Source organism: Falco peregrinus, chromosome 2 (assembly GCF_023634155.1).
Source record: "Falco peregrinus isolate bFalPer1 chromosome 2, bFalPer1.pri, whole genome shotgun sequence".
Lineage (NCBI taxonomy): Eukaryota > Metazoa > Chordata > Aves > Falconiformes > Falconidae > Falco > Falco peregrinus.
Genome location: NC_073722.1, coordinates 109,242,409 through 109,270,042, shown reverse-complemented (window position 1 = coordinate 109,270,042; position 27,634 = coordinate 109,242,409). Strand labels below are relative to the sequence as shown.

The 27,634-nt window shown below is 43.5% G+C and overlaps 1 protein-coding gene across 6 annotated transcripts in view; it reads right to left on the bottom strand.

The window, feature by feature from the left end:
- The window catches only part of VPS53 (VPS53 subunit of GARP complex), a 67,422-nt gene that overhangs the window by 39,139 nt on the left and 649 nt on the right, over nucleotides 1-27,634 (bottom strand). For 2 of the 6 annotated variants that reach the window (XM_055795756.1, XM_055795762.1), the window contains exons 2-9: nucleotides 25,448-25,528; nucleotides 24,439-24,488; nucleotides 23,559-23,625; nucleotides 9,229-9,315; nucleotides 8,838-8,953; nucleotides 7,603-7,722; nucleotides 1,828-1,906; nucleotides 457-600 (exon numbers count right to left, since the gene is read on the bottom strand). In XM_055795756.1, the coding sequence (XP_055651731.1) occupies nucleotides 457-600; nucleotides 1,828-1,906; nucleotides 7,603-7,722; nucleotides 8,838-8,953; nucleotides 9,229-9,315; nucleotides 23,559-23,625; nucleotides 24,439-24,488; nucleotides 25,448-25,528 (744 nt within the window). Of the gene's footprint in view, nucleotides 1-456; nucleotides 601-1,827; nucleotides 1,907-7,602; nucleotides 7,723-8,837; nucleotides 8,954-9,228; nucleotides 9,316-16,480; nucleotides 16,640-17,923; nucleotides 18,059-23,004; nucleotides 23,098-23,558; nucleotides 23,626-24,438; nucleotides 24,489-25,447; nucleotides 25,529-27,634 lie in introns of those variants that run through there. The other 4 variants (XM_055795760.1, XM_055795758.1, XM_055795761.1 and 1 more) reach the window with 4 other exon arrangements.

The window sequence follows — 27,634 nt, the reverse complement described above, 5'->3', positions numbered from 1 at the left end:
GTTTAAAAATTAGCTACAAAGATTAATCCACTTCCTGGAAATCCCTGCACCCCCTTTTTTAGGCATTTTGGGTTCTTTTTTCACTTGCTTAAGGGAAGGTGTTGTTTTGCAAAGGTTCTGAGTTTGCAATTTTCAGAGTTTAATCTTTAAACCCTTTACAAGGCAGAAAGTATCTCTAACTTTTATTTATTTATTTATTTGTTTATTTATTATATGAGGGGGAAACATTTCCAGCATTGGTATGTGAAACTGATGTCTAAGGTGGGAGGAAATCATCCTGGCAGAGACAAAACTGACTCCCAACTCATCTGCCCGTCCACATCACACCCGCAGGTCGCTGCTGCTGAGCCCTCGGGTTAGAAACATTTCACCACAGGAACCTGTGGAAACGTGAACTTTGTGAACGCCAGCAGAGCAAAATGTGAAATCCAAATGTAGCTTGCTAAGCTTCCTTACATCTTGGTTTTCCTGGAAAAGGACCAGATACTCTGAGAGGTGTTGTTTAATAAACTTCTTGATGATTTCCTGTTTGATTCTGGGATCCAGGACATTGGCGACTAGACACGCATCACGTAGGACATTGCTGGGTCCACCAGGCCTCTATCAAAATAAACAGGAACAAATGATTTAAGGTTAAATAGCTGAACAGCTGATTGTAAATTGTACTGCATCCAGATTATATTGTTTTTATCCTTCCCCATTATTCTTCTGGGTTTGATGCTTCTGCTGCTAGTCTTTATTATCACTGAGCATCTTTCTTCTGCCGATGAAAATTGAGCTGCTTCCATTTTGTTGGCCATAAAGCTGTTCTATAGCTCAAGAGCCAGGAAGCTCCCTACTGCAGAAGAGCTGCCAGCTCCACCTGCAGAAAGAACCCTTGTCCCTCCACTTCTGCCAGAGCTTTCATCAGTCTAGATACTCTGAAGAACAGCTAAGAGAAGTGGCTGACAAGTGGGACAAGAAAACCCCTTTTCTCCTAAGCTTAAGGCCAAATTAATGGGGGAAACAAAGCAGTCTAGAGATGATCAGTTTGCAACATGAAGTAGCATCTGCTGGTCTGTATAAGTGCATAGCATGATGCTAGTGGAGAAGACAGAAAATTTAGAAACACGTAAAAAAAAAATGCTCTTTTGATGCACCTTCACACAGACAGATTTCCCCTTCATCAAGGATCTGTCCCAAATAGTTTCCTCATTTCCGTACTTGTTAGTTTTATGAAGAAACCAGCAGAGCTGGTACTCTGGAAGACAGAACTGTTTTCTTTGAAGTAAATTCAAATTCACACCTACCCCCTCTTATTGTTTGCAAACACCTGGATGCATAGTTTTGGGGAAGCACATTTCACGCCTTAGCCCTAGCCCAGATCTGCATCTGTCCTGAGTAAACCAGAGACAAACTCATTGACAGCATGTCAACAGAGCTCCGGTGCTTGGCTTTCTCTGAACTCAACATGAACCTTTTGTGTTCAACAAATAACCAGTAACCTGGGTGAGATGCCGAGGGAACCCCACTCTGGTCTACAGGGCCACCCACAAAGCGCCTGGGGCACTCCTCGACTGGCGTGCAGACCTCGCTGCAGCAGATGGGTGCGGTGGGACAAAGGAAGGGTGGCCTTTCTCTCCCACGCTCAGAAACAGTGAGAAATATACCTAGCACCCTACAGCTTGGGAGACTTGTCTGCTTTTTAAAATAACTCCTGAAACAGAGAAAGATCAAATCTTCACATAAAATGAGATTAAAACCAATGACAATTACATTGAATAGTTTTCAGCAACACTTTTCAATGGGATTTTCAATTCAATTTCAATTCAAATTTTTTCAATTTACCTTTGTACCTTGAGAAGGAAAGGCTTCCTCGAAGTCAGCCAGGATCTGCTGTCCCAACTCATTCTGCGCTGCCTTCACCCTGATGAGGACAGAGGAAACAAGGGCTTTGGCGGTGGTACAACAACTTCTTGGTTCATTTCCTGCAAACTTTACTGCAAAACGAACTGAAATGCTAACAGCCACTGAAGGTTTTTAACAGAAAAAAAGAGCATGCTAAAGAGAAACATCCATACTAAGAGAGCCTGTATGTCAAAAAGGGAGAACATCTGCTCCCTGAATGACACTGGCACAACAACTCCAGCTCTGCAGCACCGATACCTGTGCTGTAGCAGAACACATCCTAGGTGCCCCTGCCCTGCTGCAACTAAGTATTTTAAGAAGGGCCAGTTGATCAGCTGAGAAATCAGCAGGGTTCCTTTAATGCCAATGTGAGCAATCTACCTTTACATTCGTGTATGTTGATCACATTTCAACAAAAGTAACACGTTAAAAGCTTCACAATGTCTCAATCTTCATTTGAACTTTTCCAGGTGCAATGACCTACTTGTAAATGCACCCATGTGAATACTGTTGGCTGTGGGTTTATCCTATAAATCCTCCATGTCTTCTTAAGAAACATAAAAGAGCAAAGGTATGAAATGGGTGACAGAGTTTTGAACAAACCACAGTATTGCTCTTTATTTGGCTGAGAGAATAAAGCTTCCCATTTCCAGAAATAAAAGTCAATACAGCTTAATTGATACTTCTGGGGAAATGGAAATGCCTACACACACTAGAAAGAGCCAAACCATACAGTTAGGCACTTATATCCCTCTGCAGCACTTGAATTCTTCCATCACTTTTTATTATACTGGAAACGCTTTAAGGTCTAAACTGATCATTCAAAGCAGTGGATTTTTCCACTGAGATTGATATGTTAGAAAGAGCAGCTACATTTACTTTTGTGAAAATGTTTGTTCAGACTGTGGGGAGACTTTAGAATTTTTTTTTCTTGTCTAAGACTTCTCAACCTTATCAAGGAATGACCTGCTACTTTAATCTTCCCCTTTGAGGTCCATTAGTAGCAAAACCACTGCAAGACAACCTGACAATGCTGGAGAACAGGCTGGATTCTTGAATGGTGCCAGATGCAGAAAATTCTACTCCTTTAAAAGCAACAGTGAAAATATAACTTTCTATCTGTGATTTAACTGTATATAAGACCTGCCTTACCCAGGATTTATTAATGGGGATTTTGCTGGAAAAGCTTCCTGCCTGCAATGTCAAACATAATTCTCACTTAGCTCTCTGTTTCACAGGAATGTTTAGAAACACCTCCATGCTTCCAGGTATAGATCCCCAGTTAACACCTTCATAACTGTGAAACAAAAGGGATTGACTAATATGCTGAAATAGGAGGAGTGGGAAATTCGAGCAGCAAGGAGGAACCCAGCCCAGCAGCCACAACTACAGGTATAATCTTGCTTACATTGTACAAGTAAGCACTAGCAATTCATATGAGAAAGCATCACAGAACCAAACCCTTTGATCCTTAAGAAAAAGGCAGGGGGGGAAAAAGAAGAAAAAAAGACACTAAACATGGATTGAAAAAAATTCTCTTTTAAATAATAAAGAAACAAGAAGCCTTTAGTATTAGGAGTCACAGAAATGAATGAGTTTGTACAAACAACTGGAAGTTATTAACTGTGGTGGTACTTCCCTTACGTCCAGCTACAGGGACCTTCCTATTCAACAACAGCTGCAGCGCAAGCACAGTGGAGGCACTGGAAAGCGCAGCAGCCAGATTCCTAAAGACTCAACAAATTTAAAAGAGGCACTGTCAAGCAGTTAAAAGCCCTGTCCGTGGGCTTTGTTGGTTTAGGCTCCAATTCAGGAAAGTACTTAAGGATACTCTTAATGGGGATTCTCATATCCTTAAATTAAGAAACTTGCAGGAATGCCTCGCTGAACTGGGATGTTAAAAATATATATTTTTAACACCTGTCCTGCTTAAAAATCTCTCAAAAGCAAACAGGGGAAAATTAGTTTTAGCTTTTTTTTTTTTTTTTTTTTAAAGTGTTTTGTAAGATAGGGCAGACATCAAAGCAGCCAAAGGTTTAGGTACATGTGAGCAATGACAGGGAACCTCACCGCCCTCCCAGCAACAATCACTCTTTAGATAAGCACACACACAGACAATTCTTTTTTCGCCACAAGTATGCACCCAGAATCATGAAAACCTTTATGCCATCTCTTTACAGATTGATTGCTTTAGGCAAAGAACACAGAAAGGCACTTGCTTTAGACACTAGAGATTATTGTTCCCCACGGAAAGCTGTAAGCCTTTCAATAATTCAGAATAATCTTCATGCAATGGAAACTGCAGCGATAAAAGCCTCAAGCCCATGGCTGGCTTCACTCGCTTTCATCACTGAAGGGCCACTTCTGCACGTGTACAAACATGCGTGTTTAACCACTTGCAGAAAGAGAATTCCCCATTAAAGCTTAACAACTCCAGGCACTCCTGCCCAATAACAGATTTAGGATCACTTCCCAGGTTGGTTTGATAAGGACTGACCAGATTCCCCACGGCAGCATGCTGGGGCATCACAGCAGCTGTCCTGGCTTGCCGCAGCAGAGAATTGCCTTTTCCTGGGGTTGCTCGCATGTGCCAAAACCTTTGGTTGCCCAAGCACTAGTGATTTTTGTTTCTCTGACTTTTCCTTTATTATCAGTGGCTTTTGTTCTCTTTTCCCCCCGCCTTTAAAAAAATAAAAACAAGAAAACCCACTGTTATGTTTCAAATGACATTAAATTACTAGAAACCACAATTCCTTTAGCCAAAGCTACCAGAAATCTTAAACTACGCCTGGCAGCTTGCTGAGATAAAAAGAGGCTGAGCTAGCCTGTTTTTCTGTGGCAAACTTATAATCATCTTTCTTCTAAATACTTTCCAGGCTTTTTTCCACTATCTGCTAGGCTTTCTCAACCACTTTCCTGGGTGGGTTTGTGCCTGCTAATTGTACATTCTCTCCACAGACAGAAAACAGATGAGGATTGAGAGATAGCAAAATACTCATATTTACTACAAACAACTTCCAATGAACCATATAAGAAGTTGTTTTAGGAACACGATTAAGAAAACATTTACATTGGGATATGAATTGTGAGATTTTTACATCAATACTCCACAGGATCAGCACAAGCCGCCAACTAAATTGAGAGTTCAGTCCAGGCTTCCAACAAATACTTACAGTGGGATTTCTGTTTGGTTATTTTCAAAGGGACATAACAACAGGTGGAAAACAACATTAAAAACACATTATTAGTTTTCACAGCATCTAGAAGCAGGAACTTAAATTGAATACCCCATGACAAAGAGCACATCCAACACCGCCAAGCAGGCACTTTTCCTTCCCATGGTTTCCCATTCATATTTGGCTTCACTCCATTCACACCAAGAAAGAGAGGCTCTTTATTAAAGAGAGCAACAGCATCTGCTCGTTTAGCAGTGTATATAATAGACTTATTGTATATAATAGACTTTGGTTACTGTCACAGGTCTGTGCCAACATCTACTAAAGCATTCCTTGCCTCTGCAAACATCCTAGAGGCTTCACTTGTACTATTAAACCAAATTCATGAGATATCAAACCCCAGCAATTTCACAGTCTAAAAATAGCACTGCGAGAAAGCCAGGCAAAGTTCCTTTGATGTTTCATGAATCACAAAAGTATTTCCAAGCAAAGAGAGAGAAAAGTAACTCCAAATCGGGCCCTAATACGCACAAATGCAGTCAAACTCCAAAGCAGGTATTACTGTGCCATAGACCTCCCTGTAGTAATTTGTTGCCTGGATGTCAAAGCAGTAAAGAGATTCCAGCAACACCCTGGGTGCAGCTCCCCTTTCGCCCCACAAGCAGCCACGTCTATCGCTACCAGATGGTGCAACTCTCCCTGTGTAAACACTGGAAGGAAAACCCTGCCGAGGCAATTCTAAAAATAGGAGGAACAGACTTTCTTGAGCTTTTCAGATCCTTATCTTGAAAGGAGAATAAAACAAAAGAAGTTTTCCTCCATGTCCTTGCCAGTCTCTCTGGCGTGACTCGAAACCACTATGCCTTTTAGCAGCAGCATGAATTGTTTTCTATAATTATCAGCAACTAAGTAGTAAATAATCATCCACCAGAAAGGGAAAACCAGCCAGAATTCTGGACCAAAGCTTAAATTATATTTGGCCTTAAAATGCCCAGTGACAGTAGGTTTCTGCCCAAGGGCATCACCACTCTGGAAGAAAATGAAGCAAACTCTTTCTGAACATGAGGTTGGAACAGACAACAGTCTAAATTCAGAAAAGCACTGACATATGTTTGTATTTCCTTGATGTACATGTTCATTTAAGCAAATGCTTATGGTCAAATGCTTTGTTAAAACAAGGCCCCATTTCTCTCTCTAGATTTAGAGTGGATTTTTCTTTTGCTGTCTCTCATGGATTCCATCTGGGTTTTCTGGAAGAGGTATCTATATCATAAAGAAAGTCCAACAGATTTACATGAAAATATTACAAACAAATCATTCAAACACTGCTTCCATCATTAAACAGCACAGGCAGCCAGCTGCTGTCTTAGCAAAGGGAGTCACCAAAAAAATCAATGACTGTGTTTGGAAGGCTCCTTCAAGTACCTCTGTAGTGAGCAAAGTCACCTCAGGCATCAAGAGGATGGTGGCAATAGATTTGCAATTTTCACACTGAAAAGAAATGCTATCAGGTAGAGTTGTAGCATTAGGAAGGTTCATCCCTACCGTTAACAGGCTGATTTCACCTCTGAGCTGTGCTCAGCACTACAGGCTGTCAAGCAAACACCACGTGTGTGATGCAAGAGAAATAAAGCCTGCTGTAAAGCAGGAAGAGTAGGTTTTGGCCAGGGACAGCAACAGCCCCTAGAACAGGAAGGGCTTTGTTCCCTCGACACCCAACTGTCAGATCCCCAATGAAGCCAAGAGCCCAGCAGATCTCATGGCTTAGTCACCACTGAGCCTTTCACCTGCTGCTGCTGAGAATGGTGGGCACTGGCTGTTGGAGCTGCACCAAAACTCACCAAATTTACATGTGCAACTCTACATCAGAAAATCAAGACTATACAACCTCAGCAAAGAAGTTCAAAGCACTCAGGGGTGCCACGTGATTTTGGGAAGATTTGCTATAAGCCTCAAATCTCAGCAAAGTTGGGCACTGGGAGCAGGTTTTGGCAGAAGAAACTCAAGGTGCTTAGAATAACTGCGTTTGGCAAATGCCCAAAAAGAAATCCCGCCTGCCTAAGCCCCTGGGCAACGATGCAGTTTGACAGCAATAAGGCACATGCCCGGGCAGAAAGGGGCCCCAAGCACTGCTATGTTAATGCATAAATTTCTGCTTCATGCCAGGCTGCTCTATCACTGAGGTTAAGAAAGCAGGGAAAGCATCACCTCTGGGTTCACCACAAACACCTGCACATGAAGACCACATAAAAAAATTTGCACTTCCACAGATTACTCCAGGTAAGTAAATTAAAAGCCAGTCAATGAGAAGCGCAGAATATTCATGAACTACATCCATACCAACTACTGTTATTTAACAGAATAGGCTGCCTAAGATTTGAACAAACTGTGTCCAATTTTAACCTGTTTGTTTTGGCTGGAAGGAAGCTCAAAGGACCATGTCCAGCCTTTACATCCTTGAGAAACGGATCCTGCCTAATGCATTTTCTAACCTTCCTTCCCAGCAGGCAGGCAAGTGCTCCTGGTTCGATCATTTTACCTTTCAGAAAGCTGTCGGATCTGAGGAATCCCCATGTATTTGTTGAAGTGCTCTAACACATTCACGACACCTTGGAGAAGGTTGGCAACTTCACCATATTGTCTCCTCCTGGTCATAGCCCTGTAGAGGAAATTAAAGCTTTATAAAGGCAGATTCAATGAAAATCCTGGGTGGTAATTCCACAGGCTACCTCATCCCCGCTGGGTCATACAGGTCCCTATTGACATTTATGTTTCTAAAATACACAGCTCTTCATTAACATTCCAATGCAGCATTAAAATTTCACTTAACTGATGCTAAAATAAACCAATCCAGCACACATCTAACAATGCTTCAAAAAACATAAATGTCAAAAGCAACACTTGGCAAAGAACATGTAAACTACTGAATGCATCCGCTTCCCAGTATGGGTCTGGAGGCAGTAAATGTTATTTCACTATAATGACCTGAGTTAAGCCATTCATCATCACACACAAAGTGTGAGTTAAAGCTTCACAGGGAGAATCATTACGCTGAAAAGCTATTAGCCTTGACTTTTCTGTTAATAACTTTCACAGGGAACTGACAGAAAAAAAATATATCCAGTTTATTTTTACTTTATCCTTTAGGATCATTCCAACAGAGACAGCAGTCGAAGTAAAATTTTATTCTGAACACTTAACAACCCAGTGTTTGTACAGAATTTATTACGATCCAAGAATAGGATGTGCATGGGTCTCTCAACTTCAGAGATGCAACATGTAAAAACCTGAATTTCCCTAGCCTGTGTGTTCCTCAAGCACATTAAAAAAACAGCAAAGGATTACTAGAAACATCTAACCCCCCTTCATACACAGTACAAGCTGTAGGCGTCCTTGAAACTCAGTCTCAGAACTAGAGTAGACCTTTCAAAAAAAGGTGATGAAAATACCCCAAATCCCTGAAAAGGTACCTCCCTAATGAGGATACCTAACTGCACAGACTGTCTTCCTCTTTATCTTTACATTCCTTATCACCAAGGATCAACAAAGCAATTCAAGTAACTGGTGCAGCAAACCATGAAATACAGCAACGTAGACTGCAGGTCACTCAGAGCAACACAGAAAGGATCTGCCAGCAAAAACGAAGACTGCAACCTATTAAGCAAACTTCCCTCCAGAAAAACAAGCAGCTGTTATAGACCTATTCAGAGCACTGCACCCAACTTACAAACTCAGCAGTGACATTGAAGTACCAGTAAAAATTCACACACTTACTCCAGTGAATCCACACCCCCTGCCAGCATATGCAGGTGATTGAGGGTGGTGATGGAGGTGGTCAGATGACGCTTGGCATGATCTAGCTGCTTGATATCCCGCGTGATTTCTTTAACCTAGTGAGGAAAAAACAAGAGTCTGGTTAAATACCGAGCGACAGCAACAAAATTTTAAGGAGATAAGCAGTGCTCTCTTTTCGGAACTACCCATACCTTAGCTCTACAGCCACGTTAACACAGGGACAAGGGTACATGTTCAACATGCGCTTGACAGCAAATTACCAACCAGTCAGCAGCACCAAAGACAAAGATATCCCCTTCTTAATGAGAAGGGGATGCAAACCCCAGTGTGTGACCCGCTTTTCCAAGGCTAGAAAGAAACTGCTGCTCACCATTTGTTCAGACTTTTCAGCCTTGTCTTTAATATCCTTAATTTTACCAAAGAGCTGTTGAATGGCTTTCTGGGCTTCTTCCAGGGCCTAGAAAAGAAACAAGGTCAAAGTGGAAAAAAAATCTGCATTCAGTTTTTACCTTCTAAGAAATACACAGCTGCTCCCTACATCCCCCAGGCTGGGGCAGCGGAGGAGAGCTGTTTTCTTACAAAGAAAATTTTGTCAGCACATCAAAAGTCAATCTACTGTATTGGGATATTTAACCTGAGTGGACCAGGGTTTCAGTATCCATTTTACAATAACGCTTTGGCAAAATCTGATTGAGATATTCTATGAAAGCACTTCCGTGATAAGAATTATGGAGAGGTTTAAGATTATTACAATATATTTTGACACATAAAGTGTGGAAAAATACATAGAACTTACTCCTGATCAATACGTATTTAGAGTGGGAAAATTAACCCCCACAAAACCTCTATGCTTATCACCACTTCTAAATAAAAAAAACCCAAACAACATTGTGTATAGAACACCGAGTGTTTGCCTCAACAACTCACTGAATTAGCAGGGTATTATCCTGTTGGAAACCAGGAGACATATTTTGCAGATTCCTTTGGGGTGGGCAGCTCAGCAGGACGAATGGCCCTTTCGAAGCACAGAGGAGAGGGCACAGGTTCAGCAGGTAAAGAGGGTCCGGCACAGAAAGCGGACCTCGCCTGGATTTTTGTGCTATTTTACCACAAGCTTCTTGGGGCGTCTGGTCCCCTTGATACAACCACGGCACATCCTGACCTCACACAACCAGCGCGAACTACACGTGGATTCAGTGAGTGAAGCCACATGTCCAAAATCACATGTCCAAAATCTGACTTCTGAAGTAATTCAACACGTTTTGCCTTCCCAGTCTGATAACATTTCCAGCTCCACTTTGTTTCCCGCTGTTAAGTGGGCTTCTATCCCTCTGTTTTTATATCCAGTCCCATGACCAAGGTTACAGTGCAAGCTACAAGCTCCTTCAGCAAATAAATTTAACACATCTTCATTTGGAAATGTATGAGCAAACTATCTGCCAGGAGCTTTTGCTGGAACATAGCTGCATTATAATAAAAGCATAAAAGTTGGAAACGTTTTATAATTCATTTTCCAGAGGGGAAAAAAACCCTCTCCTCTGAAATACCTTCTGAATCATGTGAAAGTTAACACTTTATCTATTAGTGTCACACAGCTATCATATAGCATGTTCACTAAGGCAAATGAACACACAAATGTGCTGCAGGGACAACTGCATCAGAAACAACCACCACCACCGACCTCCCCAGCTGGCTCCAGCCTAGCCACCTTTTAGAATAAAGTTTTCTCTTCCATTTAAAGGCATGTGGATTAAGTGCAAACCAAAGAACTAAAGAATGCTCCTTTCAACATATTTAACCATAGTTTCTGTACTCGGTCCCAGACCACGGCTGCAGCACATTACTCAAGCGGGCTATTAAACAAGCAGCAACTGTCCTGCATATTCTGAGATTTGGATAGCTCTGTATAAAAAAAAAAAAAACCAACATCCTCAACCTGAAATTCTTCATAGATGCCAATTACTATGTTTCCCTTTGCTTCAGCACTAATGTTAAATGCTAATTTCTTCGCATGATTCCAGGGATCCCTAAACTCTCCAAAAGAAGAGTTGAAGATTTATCCTGCCAATTAAAAAGAAGAGACATTGTCCTCCTTCATATGCAAAGCCAAGTCAATCTCACAACACTTACTCAACCTTTGGATCATCTCAAACCAACTTGCAGGGGTAGGTATTTGGTAGGACCTCATGCATGCTGAACCATCAGGAGCCAAGGTACGGACGATGAGCTGGAAAGAGCCTGGGAAGCTCCTACACACCATGCAGCACAACAGAGCAATGCAGACAGGCAGCAGCACCACCCCAAATTCCCAACTGTCCATACACTTCTCAGACACATCTCTGATCCCATTCCCCTCTCCTAGGGCTAATTTTCCAGATGCAGGCTCAGACAACAGCCACAGCAGCTCGCCTTGCCAAAGCAAACTCTAAGACCTCCAGCCATCCACCGCAACCCTTTCATTTGGGGGTGGCATCTCCTGGCACCTCCAACCTGCCCAAGGAAGAGAGCTTCTGAGCTGCTACTTTAAGCATCAATACACTGCTCAAAGCCATTTGTTCAGCAATCAAGTTCAGAGCAAACAATGCTGTGCCTGAGGATTTCCATCTCCGGTCTTACAGGTTTTACATTAAAATCCCTTTCCCCTAAGGGAAAACTGCCTTATCTGTTTTCCTCGTGAGATAGAATATCATCTACTTGAATATAGGGACCTTTTCCAAAGTTACTGCCCCTAATTTATCCTCAGATAATGGCCCAAACAAGGATTTCTAACTGCCCACATATCAGCAGTTTCTCTTCTGCCCCTGTTAAGAAACCACATACAACCTATTTCTCTAACAGGTCATGATGCTTTTTAATAATATTATGACAAAAACCAGCAGGGACTATTTACAGGAAACTGGTTTTCACCTGAAGAACATGTTCCTGCTGCTCACTGCTCTCGGTAGAAACCAGCACATGCAGCAGCAGGCAAACTCCCCACCTAAAAACTGCCCTGGGCCACCAACCAAAGTAAAATGGGATTCTGTTCTCGTACACTTCAAACTGCCAAAAATAAGGTGAATTGGTGTTATCACCTGGTCCTGACACTTGTAGCTTTTACCTCCTTACAGACTCTGGAAAAATGCAAACAGGACAACATGTGCTCTGTCCCCATCTGATGAATTAAAGAACTGTGGTCTCCCCCTGCTGTGAAAAATAACACGGCTGGGACGTGGGGGAGAGACCCAACAGCAGCCGTCATTCTGTTCAGGTTTTGTATCGCATCTCTTAGAGAAGGGGATGACCGTTAAAAAAAAAAAGAAAACACACAGAGAACTCAACAGCAACTTAACAGACCTCAGTAAATCAGCATCACTCATAAACACTCATTTCATTTCTTAAAACTTGCTTCCAAATATTTGCTTAGCCATTAAGACATAAATCTTTAGCTACTCTCCTAAAAAAAAGAGCTGAATATTCCTTATTTGAGTCAGAACACACTAATTCATCAACATGCTTGTTTTTTAAATGATTTACCTTCAGAGATGAAAACTTTCCTTCAAACATACACAAGATTTGCTGAAAGTAACACTGCATGAAAATATTATTTTTTTTAAGTCAGAAGGGCACTGGCAGACAGATCTGATGGGAAGTTCAGAACTGAATTAAAAGTGTTACTTCTTGCACAAAGCTTACAATTAAACTTTCTTATGGTTCTTTTTAAAGAAACCAATGAAAATTTTTTGGCTGTAACATTCCAGCTGCAGCATCTGAAAGTATAAACGCTGTATGTAGAGGAAGCAAATAAAGAAAACTAGCCAATAATAAAGCAAAACCTTCACCTTCCTGGTCACCATAAAGACAGAGTAAAGCAAAGAGCAAAACCAAGAAAAAACAAACTTCAATTTTAAGAAAATGCCTCGGTGTTCATTATCAGTTTGGTGTTCTTTATGAAGGGATAAGAAATGAACATCTAGTGCATGGAAGCAGGTCTAATTGTTCAGTGTGTAATCCAGAGTTTATTAAAGTATCTAACAATTATGCTTTCACCTGTAAAAGGGAAAACCACAGCCGTGTTAAAAGCTACACTGTATATTGGACAGAACGCATTTCCCTTCCCATTCTGCTCCCGTTAAGAGAGTGAATCGTGAATTTTAAAAGCATTTTCTTACTGCTTTTGTTCTTATTTTATTAATAGCAAGGGTTTATTATTTTATTAATAGCAGGTTTATTTTGGACAGAAATTATAAACCCAAAACAGTATCAAGAGAATAGGAATCACTCTTATTCCAGCATAACTAGTTTACATGATGAACGACATCCAGTAACCTTACATCTGTGGCCTGACACAGGGTTCACCTTGCATTACTAATTTATTGGTTTCCTCATCAGCGCAACGGGGAAATGTAAATGTACGCACCCTCAAACAGCGGACAAAAGTTAAGTTATTGTGTTTCCCTTCCTACAACAGCAGTTCATTTCAGGGGCAGAGGACCACAAATAAATAAAGAGACTGGATATATAATCTGTTGTGGTTATATGAAACAAGGATGTTGAAATTAAGGTTGTGATGTACTGGAAAAACACCATATGACTCTAATCAACAACTGAGCCTGCAAGCTACAATTAACCCATCAGCATTATTTATTAAACTTTATGCAACCTCTGAGGTCCCTGAATGCCAGGCACCAGCTGAGAAATATGGCATGGATAGGGCTCAACCGCCTGAGAGAGGCAGAGCCATCGGTCAGCAGTGGCTGAGGCTTTTTCTGTAATGTTTGTCCCCGGGGCACCCCAGCTGCTCTGACAACAGTAAATTTAGCAAAGAGGGCAGGACCAGCAACAGAGAAAGTCAGGCTAGACAGAGCGCTCACTACAAGACAGGCTTCGGCTACCTATCGCTTTCCTCCTCCTCCAGTGTAGTGTGTCTGGTCCCCAGCTGCGGCGCGGGTTCAGGACCATGTCCTGGCTGCAGCGGGGGTGCAGGCGATGGTGGGGTGCAATGGTGGGGTGTCTTTGCGGGGCACTGCCCAGCTCCACGCGTAGCCCCTGGGAAGGTACAGCCCCAGCACCCACAGAAGCAGGGACCCAAACCACAGTTCTTGGGGGAGAATACACAGAGAGGGATCTTCCAGTTTAAGACCATGGTTTATTTTTAGCCAGCCCCATTTCTCAGCCAGCCTGTATTTATGCAGTGGAAGTTCCCCTGCTCTTGTGTTAACAGCAGAGATGAAATGTGGAAGACTGAGAAACCACACACAGGAGCTGGCAGACCCAGCTCTGCAGCACACAGCCAGACCCCAGGTAAGCTGGGCAGACAGTAAACTACACAGGTTTTCATCAAATTCTCCAAAGCTGGACAGAGAAATGTAGCCCATGAATCAGCTAGAGCTCCCCATCCCTCTTCACCTCAAGATGCAACCCAAAAAAGGGATCAAAGACACCGGTATAAAACAACAGGGAGCAGAGGCAAAGCATGAATCACCAAGAAAGACTACCTAAAAAATAGCTTTACTTGGCATTACTCCAAGCAACTTCCAAGGTCAGTCTGCACATCATTGCTTGTGTCACCTTTTCACATGAGATCTTCCAAGCAGCAAAGGAGGAAAGAAAATAACCCAAGTGAGAGGTGGAACAAGAACCAACCGCGTCTAATTCATTAGATTCCAAAGTGATGCATCCTTTAAAAGGTTATGTTCCAGCGACTTACAGTACCAGGCTGACATTAACACACACAAAACCAGCATTAGAAACAACAGTCAAGCCAAAAAAACAGTTCAGTAAATTACAGTCAGTCTCTTCCCAATCCCCACAGCCGCTGCAGACACAGCCTCCTCCTTCCCTCCCCAGCGCAGGTACAGAGCTGTCACATCGCTCCCATCAAGCGGCGGTGTCTCATTAGTGCATGTGTTGGTTTCTAAAGTCCTCTTTTTTCATCCTATCAGGAATCTTGTGCAAGCAAATACTGAAATACTAGAAGATAAGCAAAGAAGAATCAAGAGGGCTGTGTGTTACTACAGAATGCTGCTGAACTGGGGAATAAGCAAACTTTCAGAGTAAGTTTGTTTGCTTGGGAAACCCTGAGCTTGGGGACTAACCAAATAAACACCGTTCTGTCCCCAGTAATGGTTAAAATATCTCAATGGTTTCCACATGCTCACTGGTGTTTTGCTAGAAACATGCTAGTTTTATTTGATTCTAGCCAATATATATTTCAATTGGATGTTATTACATCAGAAAGCTGCCCTCTACTAAGTATTTTATAGACACTTGACACATCTGCCAAATTCACAGCATCCAAATGTATTTTTAATGTTACAAATTGAGCTGTGGTCAGGATGCTGAGAATTTAATGCTCCTGGATCAGTCCCCACTCCCGAATTCAGAGCATTAATGGTTCTTTCATTTGCTGCCACACTTACTACCCAGATCAATGAAAAATCTAGACCATGACTAAAAATAAGTTCCCATCCCCAATTCTCCAAGGAGCCTCAGCTGCAGAGATTTCAAAGAAACCCTTGCACAGTGACCAGCCTAACAATTTCTGCTGCTAAACCTCATAGAAATGAGTCCCTCCAGATTGAGAAAGAGCAGAAATATCCTTTGATTTTTGGTCTGATTTCATTTTAGAGGAAACTCTGAAGTTTTACAGCTAGGGATAAACCACTGCAGCTGAAGCCGAGAGGGCTTGTCTGTCAGAGCAGGACGACATTGCACCGCAGCTGTGCCAGCTGATTTCTTCAAACAGCCAAACCTGAAGGGCTCATCACCCTTGGTTTTGATTTTAGCAGATTTCTACCCTAGGAGCTCATCAAATACTACATAACTACTACAATTGTCACTAAAGAATAGTTTTGTGTCATCAGCTCCAATCCTAACCACTAAGGCTGCAGAGGACACTTTAAATCAACAAAGCAGATTATGTCCAACACTGCACCGAGCTGAAAATTGCTGCTACTGCCCCTTCACTTAACCCCCCAAATCATGCTTAGAAATCAAACTCCATGCCCTGAATAGCTGCACAAACACCGACAGATACAGGAGGTGAAGCAAGAGGTGATTTCCAGGTTGTGCTGGTCGAAACCTTGTGGCTTAATTCCCAAATTGCACTCCTGTGCTAACTCAACACCCTTCTGAGCTGTCATTTTTTATTGCATTGCCCAGCCCCGCACACTGGCGCCTGCACCATGAAGAAAGGTGGTGATGTGCTGTGACAGCAGTTCTAGTGGTCTTGCTCCAGTGAGTAATTTTACACAAGTTTTACAGTTAGGCATTTGCAGCAGAGTGGCGTGGCCATTTGAACGTTAATTGTGTGAGTTGCATAACCCTCCAGCAAAGCCTTTAGCTGCATCAGGCTCAGACCTCACGTGGGTTACTACACCTTCATCACTGGGTTACTACACCTTCATCACGTAGCTCTGCATTGGCAGGTGAACGGCCACAGCCTCCCCCCACGCCCAGCCCCGCTCAACACATTAAACATTATTATCACGCAGGAAAAACTCCCTCGCGCAGACACTTATTATATCCCTTATCACTCTTCTTTATTTCGGAATAGCAAAGCTGTGAGTCTCTGCCCTTCGCATCATCTGTTCACACCCTGATTGCAGCTGTTCACTGCACCTCCCTGTGCCACGACACACCTCGTCTTTCAGGGCCTCTCCTCCCGTGCCAGATAACTGCCCTCGGCTCCTGGAGGCACTGACGCACACCCGCGCTCCTTTGCTCGCCCTCCACTCCAGCACCAAGCTGCCTGGGTTTGTTCCATCAGGAGCGCTGCACGTTAGATTTGCCTAGGAAGCCTGTAAAAGACGGAGGGATTCCAGTCGATTTGCCTGCTGAGGAGTTTGCATACCGCAGGCAGTGTCGGTCATGTCTGCAGTATCAGCACCACACTTGACTGATGTGGGGGCCAAGTTTAGCAACCACTTGAGTTGCATCCCGTTTTGCAAGATGAATTCCTGTTCAGGTTAAGACCTTAGAGGCAAAATATAGGTGGGGAGAATGAACAACCATACCGTGTCCAGCCTACAAGTAGGGATTTCTAAGTGGAAATGCTGAGAGTTCACCTGTCAGAAGCATGGAAACAACACAGTTGGAATAAACTTTACCACACACCAAAAACGTGTGACAACAACAAAAAAAAAAAAAAAAAAGAGGAGGAAGACAGGGGAAAAAAAAAAAAAGGGATATCTATAGTAAGAGAAAATCTCCTGCCTGTTGTCAGGATCTCTGTTTTCAGGCTGGGCTGCTCGCTTTGCTGGCATCAAAACTAAAGGGCACTGGCTGCGGAACAGCCCGGTCTCCCTTTGCTGTTTGCACTGCCTTCAACGCCACCAGCAAGAATGTGTGCCTGTGGCCAGCACAAAACACGACCTGGCTTCCAGCCTCAGGCTGCAGGACAGCAACAGGGCGCATCCGCCGCCTTTCCGTCCAGAAGCACAAGGCAAGGTCAAGCTCAGCCTTGCTTCTGCCTTGTAGCAGATGGAAAAAATGGTGCCTGACCTCTTCATACAGTTGCAGATGCCAGTTTTCATGGCCAGTAGCCAGAATGATAATAAACAGCACTATTTCTTCTTGTCATGCCATTCACCTGAAACCCTTTTCAATAAACATGTTCCAAGCTAGAAAAAGCTCACTATGTCTCTTAGATGGGAAGGACAACATCCAACTGTCATTATTCACCAGGGAAATTACTCTAAATGAAACTCATTTGATTTATTTTGGCAGCTCAGCCTCTGCTTATTATTCATTGGTTACAAAAGAATATTATAGGACTTTAATTACTCAACTGGAGTCTTACAGAATCTGTGGCATGACCTTTTTTTTTAAAATATATAAAATTACACAGCTTAAGACAATATTTAACCCCCATCCACTCACCATCTTAAAACACTGAAATCTAACACTAGTCTGTTCATATTTCAGAATAATGACCCATTCATCAAAAAAACCAGAAGATAAAGCTTAGTCATGCAGGAAAGAATAAATATAATTGAAAGATGGCATCAACATCAGGGATTGTAACACAAGAAAGCCCCCAAATATTTTATAGACTTACGCTTAATTAGTTATTAAGAGCTTACAGTGATTTTCCTCATCTGTTCTTAAGGCTCAGGCAAAGGCAGTCAGTGCTGACCCAGCAGCAGAGGCACATCAACATCAACCACACAAGCCAAAACTGGGCACTGAGGCCAAGGAAGCAGCGTGCAACTGGATGTCTGGAAGTGAGCATATATTTAAATAAAAAAATAAATATAGTGCCTCTGGTAGATCTGAAAGCACTGACAACCTTAGTTTCACATGAAACACAACAAGCAGTCAAAAAAGCCGCCTCCACACAAACAGGTGGAGGTTGAGAAGAGAGGCTGAAGCAACAGTGCTGCTTATTAAGCGTGTTTATGCAAACAGTGCACAAAATCACCTCCCTGCCTGCCAGGCTGACATGCCTGTAACCCAGCACTGGCAGAGCTGAGGAGAGGACAAGCTGCAGACTCTGGTGACACCATCCACCAGCTGCCCTGCAGCACAGGACAGCGCTAGCTGAACGGGCACTCGAGTAGCCAGGATGACTCCAGCAGCAGGGGAGTACCATGCTCCCCACTGCTCTCTGCCACATGCAGCACCTGCATCACTCTCTTTTTGTACTCACTTTCCATCTTCAATTCCTTCTTCCTCCCTACACTGATTCTGCAAAGTGTTTCCTCTGTTTAAAGAAAAAAAAACCCAAAACATATTTCACATCCTTCCATCTATGACCTTGTCAAACCCAATAACCTGTGGGCATTTTTCTATGCCAGACACATCCTCCTCCTTCCACACGCTTAAACATTGCCAGACACTGCAGCACACACACAGGGCAGGGCAGGCAGCCTGAGCCTCCCCACGGCTGCAGAGCTGAGATGTTTATTTTTACATGCAAGGAGAAAGGACAGCACTGGTTACCGAAGGATGGGATGGCTAATTGAACTGCCTACTGCTGTGCTGGGTTCAGGCTGGGTAGCAAGAATATGTTTGTATTCTCTAACCACAGCAGCTGCCATCTCTTTTCTTGTACTGCTGTAGTTATAAAAAAATTACTGTTCTCACGGAGCAAAGTAAAGAAGGAGAAGCCAAACAAAGCAATCTAAGTTATCAACCAGTATCTTCAGCCATGAGAAACATGCAAGGCTTTTCCCAGCGCAGAACGCATCCATTTTCTCTTCTAGTTAACACTTCACTTTGTTCTAGCACTAATTGAGCCAGACTTTTATATAACAGGAGATACTAAGCAATAAACCAAGCTTTTCTTTAAGAGTCTTTACTCATTCCAGTGTCAGTCACTTTATGCATGTGTGGGCACAGGGCAGGAAGGGAAAGGTGGACCAGAGATAACAAAAAATTCTTTTTTTTTTTTTTTTTGAGATTCAAACTATAACACCACAAATCCATTTGAGATCTTGGGATTCCTCTGGAATTCTCAGTTCCTTCCAGAATGCATTTCATATGAAGCTGCCTCACCTTTACTGACGTGGGCACCCCCATCCTGGTTGCACAGATACCATCAAGGGTTAAACTCGACTGCAAATGCTGAGGCTACTTTATTACAAGGACAAAAGCCTGATATGTGAAGCAGTTTCAGCCAAACAACCAGTAAAGGCATGTCAACAACTGTCAAAAAAATTACAGCCAGCCCATGTAGAAGGTTCAGCAATAAACACAACTAAAGAGTGACAAATACAACCATACAGAGTGCGTTAAATGCTCAGTGGAAAAATCTATGGGAACTTTTTATACTACACCCTAGGGCAGGGAGGAAATTATGCCACAACTGGACTGCAGCTCTCAGCAAGGTCAGCCCAGACTCCAGTGGAGCAGCAGCTCTGAGAAAAACCTTACAGAGGAAAAATCGGATAGCGCTGGCTCCCCAGAAACTGCAGGCACAGCTTGAACTGCATATTGTTACAACTGAACCACAGCAGCTCCTGCATTCCCAGCCTCTCCCAAGGCATCCAAAATAGCCCAAGTCTGGGACTCCCAAGGAAAATTTTGTTACACCCTGCAGAGGAATGTTCCACCCACGACTGTTGTTTCCTCCCATAAAAGGATCATTAGTGAGATAATTTCTGAAGTTCATGGTATTGTCTACAGATTTTACTGAAATATCGCACCAGGAAGGGGAAGCCAAATGAGCCAGACTATTTTAAGGCTTTTGCATTTGGAGGAAATTCTAGGGCAAAATTTCAAAAAGGCAGATGCTTTGAACTGGGAAACGTTACGCTTTGTGGAGAAGGGAGCATTCCTGTCTTTAGAGCTGCATAAATCTTTTGGGGCCACATCTATTTGAGCAACTTTATTTTTAGATTTAGAATCTGCTTTTTCAGACACCTAAATACATTTTTATACAAATGTATGTCATCTAAACTATTTGGCAACCAGTTTACAAGTTAAAGACTGACTATCAAAAGGTACTCTTGCATCCTTTTTGTACCTACGATTCACCTCAAAGACCTGCTCAATCATCTCAGCACCCAGCTGGAGCACAGAAGTGTTATCCCCAACATTACCACTGCCACACTAGCATCCAGACCAGACAGGAGACGCAGTCACAGGGAGCAAGGAGTATAGTTGCTGGATCTGCAATTAACATTTTGAACTTACTACCCCTCAGGTCTCCTTTTCCTTAAGGAGCATGGAGAACACATTTCCATAGCTGCATACTACATGCTCCCCACGGGGTTTGACTGGAATTTAGATTGCTCTAACCAGGAGAACAGCATGCAGCACTATTCAGCCGTGTCTCTGCTGGCAGCACCCCCTCACCGTCAACTATCAGCAAAACATCACTCTGGTCTCAAAACCAAGGCTGGGCTCCCCTCTCCTGGACAGCCGCGAAGGTGCAGCTCTCAACAAGGCTCAGTGCAGCACTGCTCCTCCACACAGAGGGAAAGCTGCTTCTGCTGGACTCAGCTGGTAGACGACCCCTTCCCCAAAGAACGAGCAAGCTGTTAAAGGCAAAATACACTTGGTTTGTTTCCTAGGAACCTGCCTGGTATCACCGGTCTGTAAACACACTACCAAAAAAAAAAAGAGATTAGGTAGGGTGCTGGTAGGTCCCAGGCCCCAGTGACCTGGGCAGCACTCGAGCCAACAGCCTGCATGAGATTCCCAACGCCTCGCCGGGCAGCTGAGGCTGTCAGGAGATAGGGAAGCCGAGGCTGAGCTTCCCGAGTCAGCTTGCTCCCTCACCTGCAAGGGCAGCAGGGATGGCAACCGCTCCTCTGTGCAGCTCTGCCTCCCCGTGAAACCCGAGGCAGGCAGGGCACAGCTAAGTGGACAGCCGAGAGCAGGCACTCAGCAGGGAGCTCCCTCCTGGCTTGCTTTGACTTAAACAAGAAGTTTTTTCCTTCTACCACTGCATGAGGCTTATGTCTCCTTTGGAAGGAAGTCAGGGATTGAAAGGATGTTTATGAAAACTATTATTTACTCTCCAGACAAGGACAGCTCCTCTAGCACTGATACCACGCAGTCAGGCAGTTCTGGTAAACGCTGGTTACAATTTGTATCATGACTTGTTAGAAGAGAACATGACTGAAGGCAAGAGGCTTTTGCAAAACACCTTCCAGGTCCAGTCTTGCAATAAATACACCGGATCCTGAGCTCCCACTGAAATTCAAGCAGCTACAACATCAGAGTTCATATGCGTTTTGATTTACAGCACAGACTTTCAAGGACACTGCTAGATTGCATCATTCCTCTTGGGTCTCAGTGTGTCAAGGGATGGAAATAAGTCAAAAGGCAGGAATGGCTTTTTCAAAAGCTAGTCTGCTGCAAGTACTGTGTACTACAAGGTATAGACATCTCTTACTGTAAGAAAGCATCATAAATGGGAAGAGGTATCTGAAGATTAAACTTTTTGCTGTAGCTGATTCTAAGCTTTGTTTCAAACCTATTGCAAAAGCTGGTTGCCAACTCTTTATTAATCTAGGGTGGCTTGCAGTTGTGGTTACTATGCTGTTAGGATCTCTTGAAGTAAGAAGCAACTGTTACGCTGCTGGGAGGCTGTCTGCCCTTAGCCTATGCAGTCCGTGCAACTGCAAGCTCTGCTGTCTGTCTTCAAGTCTGCTTCTACCTTCCAAAGCAGCAAAGTGAGGAAAAATGGGAAAATTCACAGCTAAATACAGGACTATTTGTGATTCACTGCAGCTCCAGGCCACCTGAAAGATGCCCTGCACTGCCATGCCACACACACACGCATGTTTGAAGGTTTTATACTTGGACAGCAGTTTACTTGGTTCCTTTACAACCAAACTAAATAAAGAGCTGCTCAGACAGACCTGCCTCCCCCGTACCTCAGAGCAGGCTAATGTCCAAGTCCATCTGTACATGCTTTGGAGAACTTCAAAGGGATTAAAGAGTGAGAAAGCACAGACATAAGGCAAAGCCCTAAACAAAGCTCACCGAATCTCCACAGCACAGAGACACTTTTGTTATCCTGCAAGCACAGCTGACCGCGGCACTGCTTTTGTTCATCTCTCACCACATTCGTCCTTTGGACCTGCAAGTCCTGAGGCACTGTGGGCAATTCTCACCCACAGCTCTTCCCCCACCCACTTTTTTGTGGTCTTCTCTGAATCTGTCACCTTGAATGGGCCCAAAAGGCTGCAACAGCACCAGCTTTCCAACCCTATCCAAACTCTCCAGGTACTGCACTAGTTTCCACTCCCTCCCTGATTTCTGTAATTACCTCCCCACTTGATTTGTCTCACCCGTGCACAGTAATTATGGGCAGCACCACTCCTAGCTATGCCACCTCCCAACGACATCCCCGGTTTAACAGCAGTACTCAAGCAACCATGCAAGCATTAAACTAGTTCTGCTAGGAGAGGTATGCATCTCAAAGTTTTTTCAAAAGCAATATGAAAGCACAGGGAAGTTATCAAGGTCACAGACTGTGGCAGAGGCAAGATTAGAAATATACACCAATTGCTGCCGCAGCAAGAAGTGGAAGATGCAGCCAGCCATGCTGGTGAGGGAATGACTACCTCATCCCAGCAAACTAGTCTTACATCTGGTATTAAAAATGAGTCAGCGCTGACACCGAGGAAAGCAGCATGACTGACAAGGCATTAACATTCCAGGTCTAAAGCAGAACAGACATAGGAAATACAGTCGCACTGGAGGATACCTCAAAATCAGATAGCACGTGGACCAAGCTCAGCACTCACAAACACTGCAGCCACGGACGTGCTGTTCAATACTGTACTCCGAGCAAACACATCTGTCAAGCAAAAGACAAGTGGAAAACCTGATAGCTGAATAGGACATGCAAGATGAACTGGCAGTCAGTCATCAGGCTTAGTCACTAGCAACTCAGGATACTTCAGCAAACAACCTCGTTAAAAGGCTAAATAGCCTTTCATTGATCCTACTCGGTAGCAAATGTACTCGTACCTATTTAATCCTGTTTATTTTATCATTAGCTTCAGAGTGGCACAACCACAAGCCTCCTGGTTTTGCTTTTGATTTTTAAATCAGTTTCTCACTCTCTACCCTTTGGAGGGCGATCAAAAAACAGGTGAGAACAGCTGTTCAGTGAGCAGCTCTCAAAGTCATTAATGTAAGAGACAGCAGAAGCACCCTCTTAACAGCAAGGGTGGGCTTCTGCCTGCCAGAGCCATTCCTCAGTTGAGCACTGGAAGATGAGAACCCTTGGCATTACCAGAGATGAGATGCACGTACCTGCCTGCCATCCTGTCCCACGTTGGTCTGTCCTCTCACTACAGTTCGAATGTTGTCATCCAGCCTCCTGGAGAAAAGAATCTATAATGTCAAATTCATTCGCTATGTGCCTGAACGAAACAACTGTGGGAACCTTGACAGCTGAAGAACCCATTTAAAATAATAAAGCTGATGCTACCAATGCTATACCCATTTTTTACCCCCTCCTCTCTCTGTAGGACACCACTATCTTACATAATATAAAACTCCTACTGCAAAAATAAGAATCCATTTCCTAATTTAATCAGGGCTTCCTGCATTCCTCTTCCCTTAAGCAATATTGTCAGTTCTCCCTTGTTCGTTTTCATTTCAACTTCCCACCGTTGCAATATTAAACCGTTGCCTCAATCATTTCTGGTCGGCAATGCTAGACTGCACAGAAAATGTAAGTATTTCCTGCACACTTCTATTTATTTAGCACTTATATGATCAATAATGACAATAAAAAACCCCATAATGAGAGCTTTCACAATCGCTATTTTGATATCGCAAACAATAAATTCTTGGCAACCAAGTTTTCTGGGTAATTTGTTCTCTCAGCCTTCAAAATGTACTAAAATGTAGTACTTGTTGATCCTTAGTTCACTGTTTTTAAAAGCTCTATTTTGCAACCCATCAGCTCAAATAACCTGAAGGGCATGTATTATACAATAGGAGAAAAAAAAAGTAAAAAATTATAGTAATAGTCTCTGTCCCACTGTTAGGCTTGAGGCAGATCCTATTCATGCCTTTGAAGCAAATTAATTCCTATCAGCTACAGTGCAAAGGCTGTATTTATGAAGCCTTGGTGACAACCAGACTACTCACCACCTGAAATGCAATGAAATGGAGAAATATTTACCTTATTTTCAATCTGATTTTGTTCACAACTTCATCGATGTTTGCCAAAGACTAAAACATGAAAAAAACAGAGAGCAGTGAAACAGTGAACCTTTTACTGTGATACATGTCAGCTGTGACACCTAACACTCACACATAACGCTTTACAAAGAGGAGAGCGATGACCGTTTTACAGATGGAGGGACTGAGACACACGGCAGCTTAGCTGCTCCTCAGGTCACGTAATGAAGAGCAGCAGAAGACAGGGCAGGCTGGAGTGCAGCCCTGCAGGTCCCAGAGACTCCCTGCTTCCCACCCAGACCCCGGGCAAGCAGGTGGAGGAGGCCTGGCTGCTGCTGGAGCAGGGGCAGTGCAGGGGAAATAGCTCTTCACTACTGGCAAAGGGAAAAAAGCCAAGCCAGCACCAGCAAACTAACTAGAAACACTAAAAACCTAAAAAAAAGCTGGTGCTGCAGAGGATCTTAAACACGGTAAATGTCAGAGCTCCCCCACAACCCCATCTTCAGCTGCAGAAACACCTCCTTCTTGCAACAGATGAGTTCAAAACTGCCCCTGGGGCTGATTTGGGGAAGACAAAGTACGGATATGACCTGGTGGCAATCTCCTCCATCAAATCTGGAAAGAAACAATAGGTTTCGAACATGGATGACTCTCCAGTGACATTTCACAGGCAACACCTGCCTTACTTGGCTGAAACCCCTGAGGATTCACCAGTGATTAATACACAGCAAGTCATGAAATTTACTGCAAGAGAAACCTCTACATAAAAACCTAATTTATTTCTACAAATCAAAGCAGGACTTTTACTGCAGCAAGCACTTTGGGTGGAAAAAGACTACATAATGACATTGAACCTAGTAAGATGCAAATTTAAGTGATTATCGTTACAGTCTTACTACCTGTGCTACTGTTTAAAAGAAAAGGCTGGGTACAGGTTTAAACACACCTTCTGTCATTTACTAACAGGCTACCTCTTGCACTGAGAGGGCCGTACTGTGAGCACTACTTACTTGCTCAGTGGGAAAGAGAGTATTAATGTACTCCACAGCATTAAAATCTGCTCTGTCCAGTGGATCTTGGCTGGGAAATACCTGAAGAGAGGGAGGAAAACAAATACAATCAAGAATACATCATCGTTAATTTATGTAACTTTACACAGTACCTACTACTTTTAATTACTTCAGCACCCACTTCTGATTTTGTTTCACAGCACTGTTCTAACAAGCGTGCACAGAGAGCGGTTAAGCCTCTGCCCAGGAGCAAACAGTTACGTGCTCTGTAGGTCTCTGACCTACTGAAATTCCTGTGGATATCAGCCTGGCTAACACAGATAATGTACATGTATGCTTCAGCACAACTGAGCACATGCAAGGAATTCCTGAGACACACAAGCCATTAATTATGCATCCCAAACTATTCTGATCCTTTTGCTGTTGTCTGTAAATGAACCCCTGTGCTGAGGCATTGCCCTTCTGTCTGCCCGGGCTTTGCAAGGCCCCGTGGCGAGAGACAGAGGATTTCCTTTTCACAGCCATGTAATAGGAAACACGATGAACTAAGAAATGGTTGTACAAGTTCTCTGGAGACTCGGGTTTGCCACTTCTACATGAAAAAGACGGAGAGAAACAGAATCTGCTGAAGGATTATTCCTACCCATGGAAAAGGGAAAAGAGCAGCTGTGGTGCAAACAGATCTCATCTCTTTTCAGAAGTAGCTCAAATGATACAAACACAGCTGCCAGGCTTCACTTTTTGTCCCCACAGACAAAAATACGGTGATTTCCCTTCCCTGCTACTATATTCATTCCATATTTATACAGCCATCAGCTCTGCACTTTGTGGTCAAAACCCTGCCTAGCAAATGCGTAGCTCAACCCACAGCATCACCTCTGCACATCACCCTGGTTACTGAAAGTCTTCACAGGAGCCTGCGGTATCTGGCCACATGCAGCATTTTGCTGTTTGACACATTTTGCAGTGTAAAAGCAGTGGCTTTGTGAGACCATTTAAATGAAAGCAACTTCTCCCTGAAACAGGCCTCTTCGGCAGCTTTCCCAGAGTTACTCCTGTGGCCAAGGAGAAGAAAGCAGCAGTTAAATATGCATGAGGTCATGCCTGAGTGAGGAAGACGCTCTGACATTAGCCCATCATAAGAGTGCAGTTGCAGCACCACAACCAGCCTGTCCTGCTCTGAGCTCCTGCAGACCAAGTTAATCCCAAACCTCCACAAGCATTAAGAGCAGCTGAAGGAAGGGGCAGGATGGAAGTTAAAAGCTGCTCAGGAACTCCACTCAAGCTACAGACAAGAAATCAACACCGCTGGCAGCTGTACCAGCTAAAGAAGTTGCTACTGCTAGGTCTTTGTTACAACCCATTAACCAGAAATCAGTACCCCAGGTCTCGTGGAGCATCAGGATGCGTGTGCTCCCTATCCCACTTCAGGCAGAAGTCAGCAGAGCCACTTCTGCTCATTTAACCAGAACCTGGCAGGTTTTGCCCAAAGCTGATCAAGGAACAGTCAAAGGAACAACAGGATTATTGAGTTGGGAAGTGGCAGTGAGGAAATGACAGAAGGCAGGAGGCAGCGTCATCCTCAACATCTCTCCTTGCTCAGGATGTGAATATCTGCCTACAGCCTTACTGCCTGTTAAAATAATCCAGCCAGGGACGTGGTGGATTCTCCACTGCTCAAAACCTCAAGTCAACACTGCCTCTAAAACATGTGTTTTACCTTGAAGAGACGTTTTGTACTTGAAGAAAATGTTATTAGGTAACTTTATTTGGTTGAATGTTAGAAATCACACCAGGCTTCTCTGACTTTCAGATATATGGGCTCTGTAAAACACAGAGGATTCTTCTGGACACGTTTGAGGTCTCCTCCAGAAGCTGGCATTTAATCTGGCAATTCTCAAGGTATCAGCAAAAATTACTCAACAGTTTACTGCCAGGTGTGCCAACTCCATGCAAAGGTAAGACCATGTGAGGTGTCTCTTTCTTTGGAGCACTAATATTCCAAAGCTGGCACAGCACCCACAGAGAAACTGCGCTACCTTCCTCATCTCCTGGTGCTGGGATTGCTTGAGATGCTGTGCCAGCTACCAGAGCCTGCCCTAGTTCTTTGAGGAGAGTCACCAAAAGCAATGTTCAAGCCTCAACACTCAAAAAAGTGTGAAAACTTATTTGAGACACACTTTGGGA